Source organism: Sapajus apella, unplaced genomic scaffold (assembly GCF_009761245.1).
Source record: "Sapajus apella isolate SASKATOON/1434 unplaced genomic scaffold, GSC_monkey_1.0 scaffold3, whole genome shotgun sequence".
NCBI lineage: Eukaryota > Metazoa > Chordata > Mammalia > Primates > Cebidae > Sapajus > Sapajus apella.
In genome coordinates, this window is record NW_022436943.1 from 43,059,426 (window position 1) to 43,072,753 (window position 13,328).

At 39.9% G+C, this 13,328-nt stretch overlaps 1 protein-coding gene across 5 annotated transcripts in view; it reads right to left on the reverse strand.

The window, feature by feature from the left end:
* The window catches only part of ENPP2 (ectonucleotide pyrophosphatase/phosphodiesterase 2), a 118,896-nt gene that overhangs the window by 44,731 nt on the left and 60,837 nt on the right, over positions 1-13,328 (reverse strand). For all 5 annotated transcript variants that reach the window (XM_032252592.1, XM_032252585.1, XM_032252583.1 and 2 more), the window contains exons 9-11: positions 7,608-7,663; positions 1,994-2,059; positions 1,292-1,364 (exon numbers count right to left, since the gene is read on the reverse strand). In XM_032252592.1, the coding sequence (XP_032108483.1) occupies positions 1,292-1,364; positions 1,994-2,059; positions 7,608-7,663 (195 nt within the window). The remainder of the gene's footprint in view (positions 1-1,291; positions 1,365-1,993; positions 2,060-7,607; positions 7,664-13,328) is intronic.

Sequence of the window (13,328 nt, forward strand, 5' to 3'; positions counted from 1 at the left end):
CTGTACTAAAAATACAAAAATTAGCTGGGCATGGTGGCGCACGCCTGTAGTCCCAGCTAATTTTTGTATTTTTAGTACAGACGGGGTTTCACCATGTTGACCAGGATGGTCTCGATCTCTTGACCTTGTGATCCACCCGCCTCGGCCTCCCAAAGTGCTGGGATTACAGGCGTGAGCCACCGCGCCATATTTTTTAATGTCTGAGCTGAATGAAATATGGGGACATTTCTAACCATTCCTTTCCCACCTTCTGAATTTGAAATTATACTGGATGCTACCTTACAGATTGTCTTCCATGATGATGGCTGAGTGTTTGATACAAAGTATGTCACCCTCAGCCGGGCACAGTGGCTCACGCCTGTAATCCCAGCACTTGGGAGGCCAAGGCGGGTAGATCATCTGAGGTATCTGAGGTCAGGAGTTCGAGACCAGCCTGGCCAACATGGTGGAACCCTATCTCTACTAAAAGAACAAAAATTAACCAGGCATGGTGGTATGTGTCTGTAATCGCAGCTACTCAGGAGGCTGAGACAGAAGAATCGCTTGAACTTGGGAGGTGGAAGTTGCAGTGATCCAAGACCACATCACTGCACTCCAGCCTGAGCGATAGAACAAGACTCTGTCTCAAAAAAAAAAAAAAAAAAAAAATCACCTTGCTCTACTAAGCAGATTCATTCAGCAGCATAGTTCTCTTGATAATTTGTCACTTTGGGGAGGGGGGATGCATATGTTCATATGTTGAGTGTGGTGACAATTTCACAGTATATAATACCTATTCCAAAATGTATTAAATTAAAAAGGGTCCATTGCTATAACTTATGCCAAGTTGATTGTATTATATCTAGTACGGTTATTGAGGCTGCTTAGCTGATCTACCCTCTCTAAACTGCCTAATCATTTTAAGGGCGCTGAAATTCATTTACAATGTTTTGTATCGCAGCTTTCATCTCAAGATTTTTTTTCCACTCTGTTCCCAAATGCCAACCCTTCCTGATCGTTCATCCTCCACCTGACACCCACAAGGCTAGAATATACCCCATTTCCTGTTAACATCAAGTTTAGGATATATGAATATTTAAATATCAAAGCAATCTGTAAGGAAGCCCCTGTAAGAAAAACAGGTAGGTCTACGATTTTAAAAAAGTATTTTTAGCCTTGTAGTTATTTGATTTTGCATAAACCTTGTAGATACAAACATCCATACAGACTTGATACAAATCCTGAAATAAGGTCAGTCGGTCAGGTAGGCCAGGGTCACAGGTTCTTCTCAGGCAGATGCTAAACCACTAACCTCAGGGCCGAAAGGGCCATATTTGTGTCCAGAGAAATCAGGTTGTTCAGAATAGAAGGCATAGACCGAAGGCCTGTAAGAAAACGGGAAGGTTCAGAATCTCCACACGTAACAAAATACATCACATATCTTTAAAACCGCATTTAAAAAATATTCTCAAGTTAATTTATCCCTCAACTACTATTTGTATTGCCATGGAAAACTTTCTTTTTCTATTGCTTCTGTGACCACTACCCCATCTGTGGTAACTGTCTGGAACCATCCTTAGGACTCAAAAGTCACAAACGAAAACTTGAACTTGTACTCGGGTCCTTGACCCTCAAGATAACAGAGGCTGGTAATTCACATGGGCTATGCAATCTGCTGCCTGAAAGAACAACTAACTCCATTACAGAGAAGCGTCTCTCATGATACTTCTGTAATCCTTGGGATGCTGCTGGTTCATTTATCACAGTCAGAAACTCCCTTCAGCTCTGCTGGGTAGTGGACAGGATTAATAGCTGCAGTAATCCAAGTAATTAAACGGTCCCAATAACCAAAGTCTATTATATCCTTCTTAAGGAAGTAACACTTAAGGCTAAGAACCACAAAACTTTTAATTCCAAACATTGGCTGTGCTTCTATTCCACAGTCTAGTGTTTGACACAATTCTAAGCTAAGATGGAAATATCCTGAAGAAAGAAGAAAGACAGAAACAAATACCTCTCATTGTCTGGCAGGGTGAGCCACTGCAATATGGTTAATATTCTCCGCTCGTGAGGGATGACACTGGAGGGCAAACGCAAGCAGAGCATGTCATTAGGTTACATTTCCACAAACTCAAGCCTGATAAGTACGTGCTCTTGCACCCAGGCCAAATGCTCTCTATTTACCACCATCTGTTTTCACTTCATCTGTAGTAAAAGGCCCTCTTTCGAGTTAGCGTTTAAACTACTATTTGCAACATATTATGTTGCTCAACCTTTTCCACAGAAGGCTGCACTGGAAACTCTGATTCACAGTCAAAATGAGGAACCTGCCTCACTAATCAGTAACTCTATTACAAGCAGAAAGGACCTTGGCTTCAGAATCAATGCCATTTATTCTGTCAAGCCTTTAGCTGTGGCCATAAAGGGATCAGTACTTATATCCCCAGTCTGCCCCTTGCTGGCAGTGTGACCCCTCTTGACCTCTCGGCCTCAGTTTACTCATTGGTAAGATAAAGCCAACAGCAAAAGACACTGTACAGCTTGGTTGTAAGGATGAAATGAAACAAGACAAGGAGAGGGCATGTCTAGTACCTAAGACACAGTAATTTCTTTAAAACCCTATTTTTTTATTAATGATCATAATTAGTCATCATTCTGCATCTAAATAGCTATATGAATGTAGAAACCTTATCTAACCTGAAACTTTAAGTTCCTCCTCTATAAAATAATGGTTTAGAAAAGGTTTTCTTGCCATTTTCTTCCAGCCCTATAAAAATCTACCAATAACAGGCTGGGTGTGGTGGCTCCCGCCTGTAATCCAGCACTTTGGGAGGCCAATACGGGCAGATCACCTGAGGTCAGCAGTTCAAGACCAGCCTGACCAACATGGCGAAACCTAGTCTCTACTAAAAATACAAAATTAGCCAGGCGTAGTGGCACATGCCTGTCATCCCAGCTACTTGGGAAGCCGAGGCAGGAGAATCACTTGAACCCAGGAGGCAGAGGTTGCAGTGAGCCAAGATTGCGCCATTACACTCCAGCCTGGGCAACAAGAGTGAAACTCTGTCTCAAAAAAAAAAAAAAAAAAAAAAGAATAGGCACATATAATTAAGAGACTGACAAAAAGGGTATAATCTTCATCCACAATGACTTCTGTGTTTAAGTCTCTTTCCTCTGTTGAAATATAATTATCCTAAGTCTGGCACTAGCTGTAAGAGCTCTGAGGGTTCATGGCTAACATGACAATACTGCATCCCAGGCTGAGTTACATTAAGGTGCTCACAAGCTGAGTGATATCTTCATTCAGGGAAAATTCACCACTCTTTCCCAACAAGGAGTACAAAATATGTTTTTGCTCCCCCATCTGAGACCAGGCATTAGAGGCAGGTTCATGTTGAATTCACACTAAAGCTTAATTGTGGTCAGGAAAAATTATTGTGGAACATTGGTGAGCCATTTAAACTTTTACTGTCGATGGACATGAGCAGTGAGAGAGCCAGGAGGATAAATCTGAGGCAGGGGCTCCCATCAAGTGGCCTCTCTCCCTCCCCTCCCCTGTCACCATCCATGTCACATCACAGGATGTCCTTCCCCAGGCATGCTCTTTCTCTGGGGCTATCATACCAGACCAGAAAATCATGTGTACCATAAAATGAGTCCAAATTTAAACATATTCCAAGGCTACTGGATAAATGTGACCCTGTTCATTATATCCTATAATTGAATTAGAAAGAGGCAGAGCAAAGCCAGGTTAATCACTTAAGGAATTTAATTCTTCAGCCTTAGAAATCCTTTGTATCTGAGCAAAATAATTGCATATTTTGAATTCTTTCCTAACTTAAAAAAAAAAAAAAAGCGAATGCTGGAGCCTTTTCAGTTTACCTTATTTCACTACCTGCCTAAAAGCTGCTTTATTTTATGTAATTGGTGTTAAGCTGCAGAAATGGGCCCTAATGAACACACTTTTAATGCTATGGGAAAACACAAACTAACAGAATCTGTGTCAAGCTCAGAATGCTCACTCTTGAAGGCCCTCGTTGGATGGGGTACTTGAACAATGGTAGACAGGGAATTAAAAACACCAGCTGTGAGGCCAGAGTGCTTGGTTTCAATCCTGACTCTAACAAATGCTGGTGATAAGACTTGGCAAGTTATCTAAACATTTCATGCTTCTAGAAAACGAGGACAATAATAGTATCCATCTCATAAAGTTATTGTAAAGATGAAAAGAGAATACATGTAAAGCATTTAGGATAGTGCTAGGCACATAGAAAGGGTTTAGAAAAATGTTAGCTTTTATTGTTATTACTAAATTTATAGGTCTACAGAGATGATATATTCATTCACAAAATATTTGTTAAGAGTATATTAGGTTTAAGGCATTTGTGTACACATAAATAAAGATATTCTTACCAAAAAGACTATTATGGAGGAGTCTCCATTTTCTTTGGAGGAAAGATAAGCAAGTGATTCTTATTTTGTGGACAAGTGCTGATTGTGTGTATGAGAATGAGGACTCTGGAGAATAAAATGAGGACTCTGGAGGTCTCAGTAGCCATCCTACCTCTGATCTTAGGTGCAACATTTAACATCTCTATGTCTTAATGTTCTAATATCCCTTTTTTTTTCTTTTGAGACAGAGTCTCACTCTGTTGACTAGGCTAAAGTACAGCGGCATGATCTCAGCTCATTGCAACCTCCATCTCCCAGGTTCAAGTGATTCTCCTGCCTCAGTCTCCTGAGTAGCTGGGGTTAAAGGTGCCCGCCACCACACCTGGCTAATTTTTGTATTTTTAGTAGAGACGGTTTTCACCATGTTGGTCAGGCTGATTTTGAACTCCTGACCTCAAGTGATCCACCCACCTCGGCCTCCCAAAGTGCTGGGATTACAGGTGTAAGCCACCACAAACGGCCTCTAATCTCTTAAATGAGGAGTTGGACCAGGTTGTCTCTAAGTTTCCTAGGTGTTCTAGGTTATCCTTATGAAATAACCTCAGAGACCAAAAAGACATGGCCCTTAGCCATTAGTGTTTCAATATTCAATATTCAGTATTCAAATATAATGCACAGACTACACAAATAAATCTGACCAAGAAAGAGTAGATATCCAAGCAGAAAAAGAAATGGGGTACGTGTTGCTGTCTTCACCATCACTGATTGGTGGAGAATTTATCATGAAACCAAGTATATTAGACATGGTAAAAAATAAAAAGGAAAGAAAAACTAGATGAAGTATTTAATGGTAAAGAGAAGCAAATTACCTTAAGACATATATAGCCCTTGTCTAGTCAATATTGAAAGAGAGAATATGAGTAAGAAAACAAACAGTATTAATTAGTTGTTCTCTATGTACCAAGTACCCTAATAAGCATTTTATTTTATTTTATTTTATTTTATTTTATTTTATTTTATTTTTAAGACAGGGTCTCACTGTCGCCCAGGCTGAGGTATAGTGATGCCACCTTGGCTCACTGCAGCCTCAACCTCCTCGGGCCTGGTGATCCTCCCACCTCAGCCTCCATAATAGTCTTTTTGGTAGGAGTATCTTTATTTATGTTTACATAAGTGCCTTAAACTACTATGCCCTATAGTAGCTGGGACTATAGGCATGTGCCACCATGCCTGGCTAATTTTCATATTTTTTGCAGAGACAGGGTTTTGCCATATTGCCCAGTTTGGTCTCAAACTCCTGGGCTCAAGCAATCCACCTGCCTCGGCCTTCCAAAGTGTTGAGACTACAGGCATGAATCACCATGCCTGGTCATAAGTATTTTAAATATGTTAGCTCATTGCATCTTTGTAGCATCCCATGATGAAGATACTATAATTTTTATTTAAAGATGAGGACGTTGATTTGTTAAGAGATTAAATCACTAGTCCGAGGTCACCAATCTAATAAGCAGCAAAGCTGGGATGAGAATCAATCTAAATAGTCATGCATCATGGGAATTACTGTCTTTGAACATGAATTGGCACAAAAGAATGGAGCATCAGCTGATTATTTCAGAATGAAATACTATCATTTAAAAAGCAAGAATAGTTTTAGGTTACAGTACAGAACCATGTTAAAAAGAATGCCTTCAAAGTCTAAGTCTATGGTTTGAATTTGGTTCTAAATTTTTTTAAGTTTTCGGAATATACACTGTGTAGATTTCCTTGACCTTTATATTCTCTTAACTAACTGAAAGTATGATCCTATTTTTAAAATTATAAAATGCTTCAAAAAAAAAAAAAGGAAAGAAAAAATGAATCCAAGTCACTTTCAGGATAAGGAGATAAAATAATAGTCTGAGAAGCAAATGAAAACTACAGACATCTTTGGAGCATATAAAAGCCACCTTCTTATAAGTGGTTTCAAATGGGTGGAGAAAATTACCATTCAAACCAGAACACTGAGCCTTTTCAAAGAGGCTTTGCAGCAGTTTCAGGGGGGCAAAGGTGGGGACTCAGTATTAATTATATTGTTGGCGCCTCTCCATTCTGCCAGGCAAATATGTTATAGAGCAGAAAAAAATCACTTCTGTAAGCATCTATGACAGTCAAGAGTTAAAGAAATGTCATGCATAGGATAAAACTGGTAAATCAACATGCCATTTACAACTCGGAAACTTCTTAAAGAAAAAACAGAAAGAAATCTTTTAAAGGGATGCTCTATGCTAGATTCAAATCATCAAACCCAATTTCAATTTAGCCCTTCAAATCTGAAAGAAAAAAAAAAAAAGCTACTTTTATTTCTGATTTTAGAGAATACAGACAGTATCATTCTGGATTAATTTGAGCCTGTGATGGCTCTCAGCACACTGCTATTATAGAATAGTCAGATTTTTGTTAGGCATAGAGGCAAACATAAAAACAGCTTTAGGTGGTTTAAAGAAAAAAAAAAAAGATGGAAAGAACATCTCAGTGGGAACAAAATCCCCGTGAAAGTAGAAACAGATTCCTCATTCCTCTTCTTACTAAGGAACCTTAAAAATCATCAGCATGTTGATACTTTTATTAGGTAGATTCATCTTAAGGTTTATGAACATTAACTGTTTATTCCCCATCACTTCTTTGGGGATAGGAAGAAGCCCCATTTTCTTATTAGAAAAATCCTGGCGTTCAGGGAAAATGAAGTGAAAATAGAGGCTTCCCTTTGTCTCCTGTCTGGAACTTTCAATCTCTAGCCCACTCCATTGGCTCCACAGATACTTGAGACCACCTAGATTTTTTTAAGTTCTGAACCAAAATAAATATAGTATGTTGTTACATATTGATAGAATATGATAATGGAAGCCACAGCCATAAATAGTCTAAGAGAAATATACATTTCCTAAGTAGCAAGTTACCAAAAACCTACAAACTGGAATAGAAAAATCTAAAGGACATCAGGAAGGAGAGACCATCTTACTTACATTCTGTTAAGAGAGGATGAACAAAGGAGAACTGGTGGAGAAAGAGAAGGAGGGATGAGGCAGAGAGGGAGGCCCTCAGGGAAAAAATACCTGGGGGGTTATTTTGAATTAGTAAATATTCAAAAGTTCCATACTTTCACATTTAACTGAAACAAAATAAAAATTAAATTGATGTTTTAAAAATTGAATCATAGCTGTCATTTTATAAATATTAACAAAATAAAGGTAACTTACACAGACCAAAAGAATGTCCCAGCGTTCACCCCTTGCTTGGTGGCTGTAATCCATAGCTAATGAGGAAATATAAGCGGCTTAAAATGTGTTCTGAGTTTTGGTCAAAGAATAAAAAGTTTTAAAAACACATTAGATCAGATATCTTATGCTCTACTCACACCCCAGCATAAATTTCACATTATTCGTAACCATTTATTTTCACATCTGGAAGTCAGAATCATGATTTCCACAAATGCTATTTAATGCATTCTCTACAAAAGCTCTCAAAAGCGCCTGCTATGATTCTAGTGACATATTTTTTAAATTCTTATTTTATCTCAAAAGCCTCTCTCTTCTGTACCTGTCTTTTCTGATCATTGCTTCGAATGTTTCACTTATGCAGCAGAATTCTGCTCATCAAAGGACCCAAGAGTGAACCATATGTTTCCTTCACTATTGAAAGCCTCACGGAGGAGTGCCCTAATTTGGTACCCAGATGTCAGAATTTTGGAACCCAGCTTGTCCTGTTTTAGTTTAAACTAGATGAATGAGAAGGGGGAAAAGGCTAATTTTCAATCTAGATTTTTCCTATATCTTTTGCCTAGCCTTTTAGTAAATGTTATTTTAGAGGAAGGTTCCTAGCATAAGTTAAATGAACCAAGCATTTCATTAAGGTTTTTAAAATATTCTTTACAGCGTGTGCTACTGGGGAAGCGTAAGATATAGGAGTTTAGAACCTGGGCTCTGCAACCAGGCAGCTTGGATTTTTAAGGCTTGCTTTTGTCACTTACCAGCCATGTAGTCCTTTGGCGAGTTATTTAACATCTTTGTGTTTCTGTTTCCTTTGCAATGATATTATCTAGCACATAGGATTATTCTAAGCTTTAATGAGTTAATACATTAAAATCCTTAAACCAATGTTTTAACATCTGGCAAACATTGGATAAATTTCCATCTTTATTATTATGCAATAATGGAAATAAATAATCCAGTTATTCTAGTAACATTAAAAACAGCTTAAGATGGCAAGTATCCCAAGTCTATGAGAAGAAACCCCCTCACTTAGGGAAAGAGATCGGAAGCAAATAAGAGAGAAAATTACAGTCTGCCTAAGACCAAAACAAAAATGATCTGGGAATTGTAGCTAGCCCCTTTTCTGGTTTCATTGTGACCAGACTTTGAGAGTATCCTTGGCCGGGTGTGGTAGCTCACACCTGTAATCCCAGCACTTTGGGAGGCCGAGGTGGGAGAACCACAAAGTCAAGAGATTGAGACCATTCTGGCCAACAGGGTGAAATCCCGTCTCTACTAAAAACACAAACAAAATTAGCTGGGCATGGTGGCGCGTGCCCGTAGTCCCAGCTACTAGGGAGGCCGAGGTGGGAGAATCGCTTGAACCCGGGAGGTGGGGGTTGCAGTGAGCCAGGACCGCACCATTGCACTCCATCCTGGCGGCAGAGCAAGACTCTGTCTCAGAAAAAAACAAAAAAAAACAAAAAACAGTATCCTTAAAGAGGGACAACTTATTTTTTAAGGAAATGGGTAATTTCGAGGTGGAGAACTTCCAGGACCTTAACCATTGTTTCAAAATGATCTGGAATGCCTGCCCTGGGAAAACTTGAAAAGGGCCCCAGGCCCCTTGGGGCCTCTAGAAATCCTCAGCCCAAAACTCACAGCTAATCACTGGCAAATGAGGGATGGGGCAGGAAAACACACAGCATACTCTTCAGTCTGTGGGTTCTGAGCTGCCAGAGGATTTCGTGGCTCTGAGGGACTAGACCTTCTTGGCCAGACTTTTGGTTCCCTGCGATGTTTGGGGACATAAGAATCTCAGATTGTTCTGAGAGCCATTCACTCCATTTAATCCAAAGCTCTTTCTACTCTAAAGACAAATTTGGGCATCCTACAGTAACCCCAGCCCAACCAGGGTTCTTCAAAATGTGTCCTGGACTTTCATTCATTCTTGTTTCGGCACCTCCACCAGCAAGATCAGCTCAAATGAAGTGCTGGACACACTGTAAAACCATGCCAGTTCCCAAAAAGGCCAGTTTTATAGTAAGGGATCTATTTTCATACTTATTTTAATTGCACACAATCTTAGCACATCCAAAATCTAAACAACTTCCTAGAAGATATACTGCCTTGCTATTTCCAAGGAGATTGTACTAGGCAATATTTGGCATCTATGAAATTTAAGATTAATATGGAGCTTCATAAAGGAAAACAAATTTTTAATACAAATTTGTCAAATAATGTCCCTGCACTTTCAAAAAGTATATTGCAGAATATATGCTGATGTTGGCATTATCTGGGCAACAGGAAGTCCTAAGAATAATTTAGCTCAGTAACCCTTAGGGAAAAAAGATCACTGGAGGGCCGGGCGCGGTGGCTCACACCTGTAATCCCAGCACTTTGGGAGGCCGAGGTGGGTGGATCACAAGGTCAAGAGATCGAGACCATCCTGGTCAACATGGTGAAACCCCGTCTCTACTAAAACTACAAAAAATTAGCTGGGCATGGTGGCGCGTGTCTGTAGTCCCAGCTACTCAGGAGGCTGAGGCAGGAGAATTGCCTGAACCCAGGAGGCAGAGGTTGCGGTGAGCCGAGATTGCGCCATTGCACTCCAGCCTGGGTAACAAGAGCGAAACTCCATCTCAAAAAAAAAAAAACTAAAAAAAAAAAAGATCACTGGAAGAGGTCTTCACAGTTTCAAAAGGAAGGAGCATGCAGCATGAAAATGACACAGTATGTTAAAATTATTAAGATGGCAAAGTTTGTTCTTTCTATTTTTCTGCACTTTCCAACAGTTTTACAGTGACAATTAGCTTATTTGTAATCAGAAAAAACAATTAATCAATTTTAAAAAGCATTATGTCTTAGAAGGATACCGTATAAACTATGGAGACAAATTAAAGGTAAAATTTGTATTTCTTCTAAAAAAAAATCAAAAAGCAGAAAAATTCTGCCTGTTTCTTGGTAAAAGTCAAGTTGACCACATTTTCAAAAAGAAAATTGAGAGCATGATCAGAAAAGTACAAAAACTGAACAAAAAAGATAAAATACTTAAAATGAAAAGCACATTCAAAAACCTGAAACAAAAGAATCCTAGCAGTATAGAAGCAGATGGGTCAAGGTTCAGCAAATGGTGCCAGACTGAACGTAAAGTTCTTATAAGTTATATCAGGAGCTGCTTTAAACATCCCTTTGCAGGTCATATGTCTATATTTCAGGCCTCAGAAGTAAATCTAGAAATTCCCAAGGGGAAAAAAAGTCACTAAAATATTGGTCCAGAAGAAGAAAAGTACGTACAAACCTACAAGTTTATAAAAGAGAGAGAGAGAAGCTTGCCAGTTCTTTGTTAATGTAAGTGTTAAAATTTCTCTGAATTTGAATGCAATATAAATTTCTTCAGAGGGTGATTTAAAAAAGAAAAATCAGGCCGGTCACCGTAGCTCACACCTGTAATGCCAACACATTGGAGGGCCAAGGCAGAGAAATCACCTGAGCTCACGAGTTCGAGACCAGCCTGGCCAACAAAAACCCAGTCTCTACTAAAAATACAATAATCAGCCAGATGTGGTGGCAGGCACCTGTAATCCCAGCTACTCAGGAGGCTGAGGCAGGAAAATTGCTTAAACGCAGGAGGTGGAGGTTGCAGTGAGCTGAGATTGCACCATTGCACTCCAACCTAGACAATAGAGCGAGATTGTGTCTCAAAAAAAAAAAAAAAAAGAAAAAGAAAGAAAACAACTAAAAAAAATAAACTTAAGTAAACCCTAGGTTTGAGCTTTCTTCCTTTAATCCCCAGATTCCCTGCATTGCTTTCCTTTATCTGGAGGCCCAGCTTTTAACATTTGTGTCCTAGATGCTGCTTTGTGAAAAGGGGACAAATGGGAACGATATTGAATCTTGTGATATGTTATTTATTAGGAATCAGAAAGGCTTCCCCCACAGGAACCAAGTGGGTTAAATATGAAACTCAACACTTTCTCAAATTCAGCATGTAGCTTTGGGTGAAAAGAAAAAGTTTTAAAAAAGAAATATATTAGCCAAAAACATTTTTTCAAAAAACATAAACTACTAGTGTAGTCTTTCTAGCAGTTCTTTGAAGGGAAGTCATTCCTTTGCATTCAAAAGCATTGGGCTAGGATAAACAGAGTTCGAGGAGACCAGGGGATGGGTGGGCACTTGCTTCAGCAGATCAGTTGATGAGAATCAGAACAAGTTAAGGATGTGAGGCTTGGGGGAAAGCAGCAGAATAGACTGGGGCCATATGCAGCTGCTTTTCATGTGATTAGGGCCAGAAGGAGGTGAGTGAGGAAGCTGCTGGCATGTGGCCTGGAGCTGTCAAGGCTGAGATAGAGTGTTGTCCTACGGCCCTCTACCCTAGAGGAAGCACGGGCAAAACATGTCCCCGAAGGAAGCAAAGAACAGGTCCATCCAAAACACAATAGCAGAGCTAGGCTCTGGATTGGGTCTTCAAAACAGAAATAAACCAAGTCCCTACCTGCATGGGATTCACAGTGTGAAGCAGATGTGTGAATAACCAACTTCAAAAGGAGGTGGTCAGGCCAGGCATGGTATCTGACATCTGTAATCCCAGCACTTTGGGAGGCCAAAGCAGGTGGATCAGTTGAGATCAAGAGTTTGAGACCAGCCTGGCTAACCTAGTGAACCCCATCTCTAATAAAAATACAAAAAAAAACTTAAGCTGGGCATGGAGGCAGGTGCCTGTAATCCCAGCTACTTGGGAGGCTGAGATTCGAGAATCGCTTGAACCTGGGAGGCAGAGGTTGCTGTGAGCCAAGACTGCACCACTGCCCTCCACCCTGGTCAACAGAGCAAAACTCTGCCTCAAAAAAATAAAAATAAAAATAAGTGGCCAAATTTATGATGGAAAAGATATAAAAGCCCAAAGGAGAGCTTTCCCTTAGCCAGAGCTGGAAATGCTGAAGAAAGGAAGGCCTCCTGGGGACAGACACTTCAGATGAAATTTGGAAGATCAATAAGAGGCTCCTAAGCAAAGGTGCCAGGTGAGCAGACCTTACCCTAACTAGGTACATTAGGACAGAGTACAAAGAGAAAAACACTGCAGGTCTACAGGAGTATATGGAAAAGAAACAACAGAATAAAGAAGACGTTAAATGTTCCTGAAAAGAAATATTGTTTATTAGGATAATAAAACAGGCAAAAAGAGGTTAGCAATGACTCGTACTTTCCAGCTAGTCAATCCCTTTTGGCCTGGAAAGTCACCCCTATTCTGTGCCATTCTTCTTCTCCTTGCTGTCTCTGTCTTAAACACGCATTTCTTGCAATTTTACACTGCAGCCATTCACTAAAATGGTTTCTGTACCAACTCATTGTATCACTGACACTGGCAGAGAGCAATTCTACATCAAGCAACTTAAGTGATAAGAACGCATCTGCTTAACAATTGTAGTTGGGATCACACCTATAATCCCAAAACTTTAGGGGCTGAGGCAGAGCTTGAGCTCAGAAGGTGGAAACAATCCTGGGCAACAAGCTGAAACACTGTCTCTACAAAAAATATGGAAATTAGCCTGGCGAGGTGGTGTGCGCCTATAGTCCCAGCTACTCAGGAGGCTGAGGTGGGAGGATTGCTTGAGCCTAGGACGCTGAGACTGCAGTGAGCCAAGATCATGCTACTGCACTCCAGCCTAGGAAACAGAGTGAGACCTTGTCTCATTAAAAATAATAATAATAATAATAATAATTAAAAAA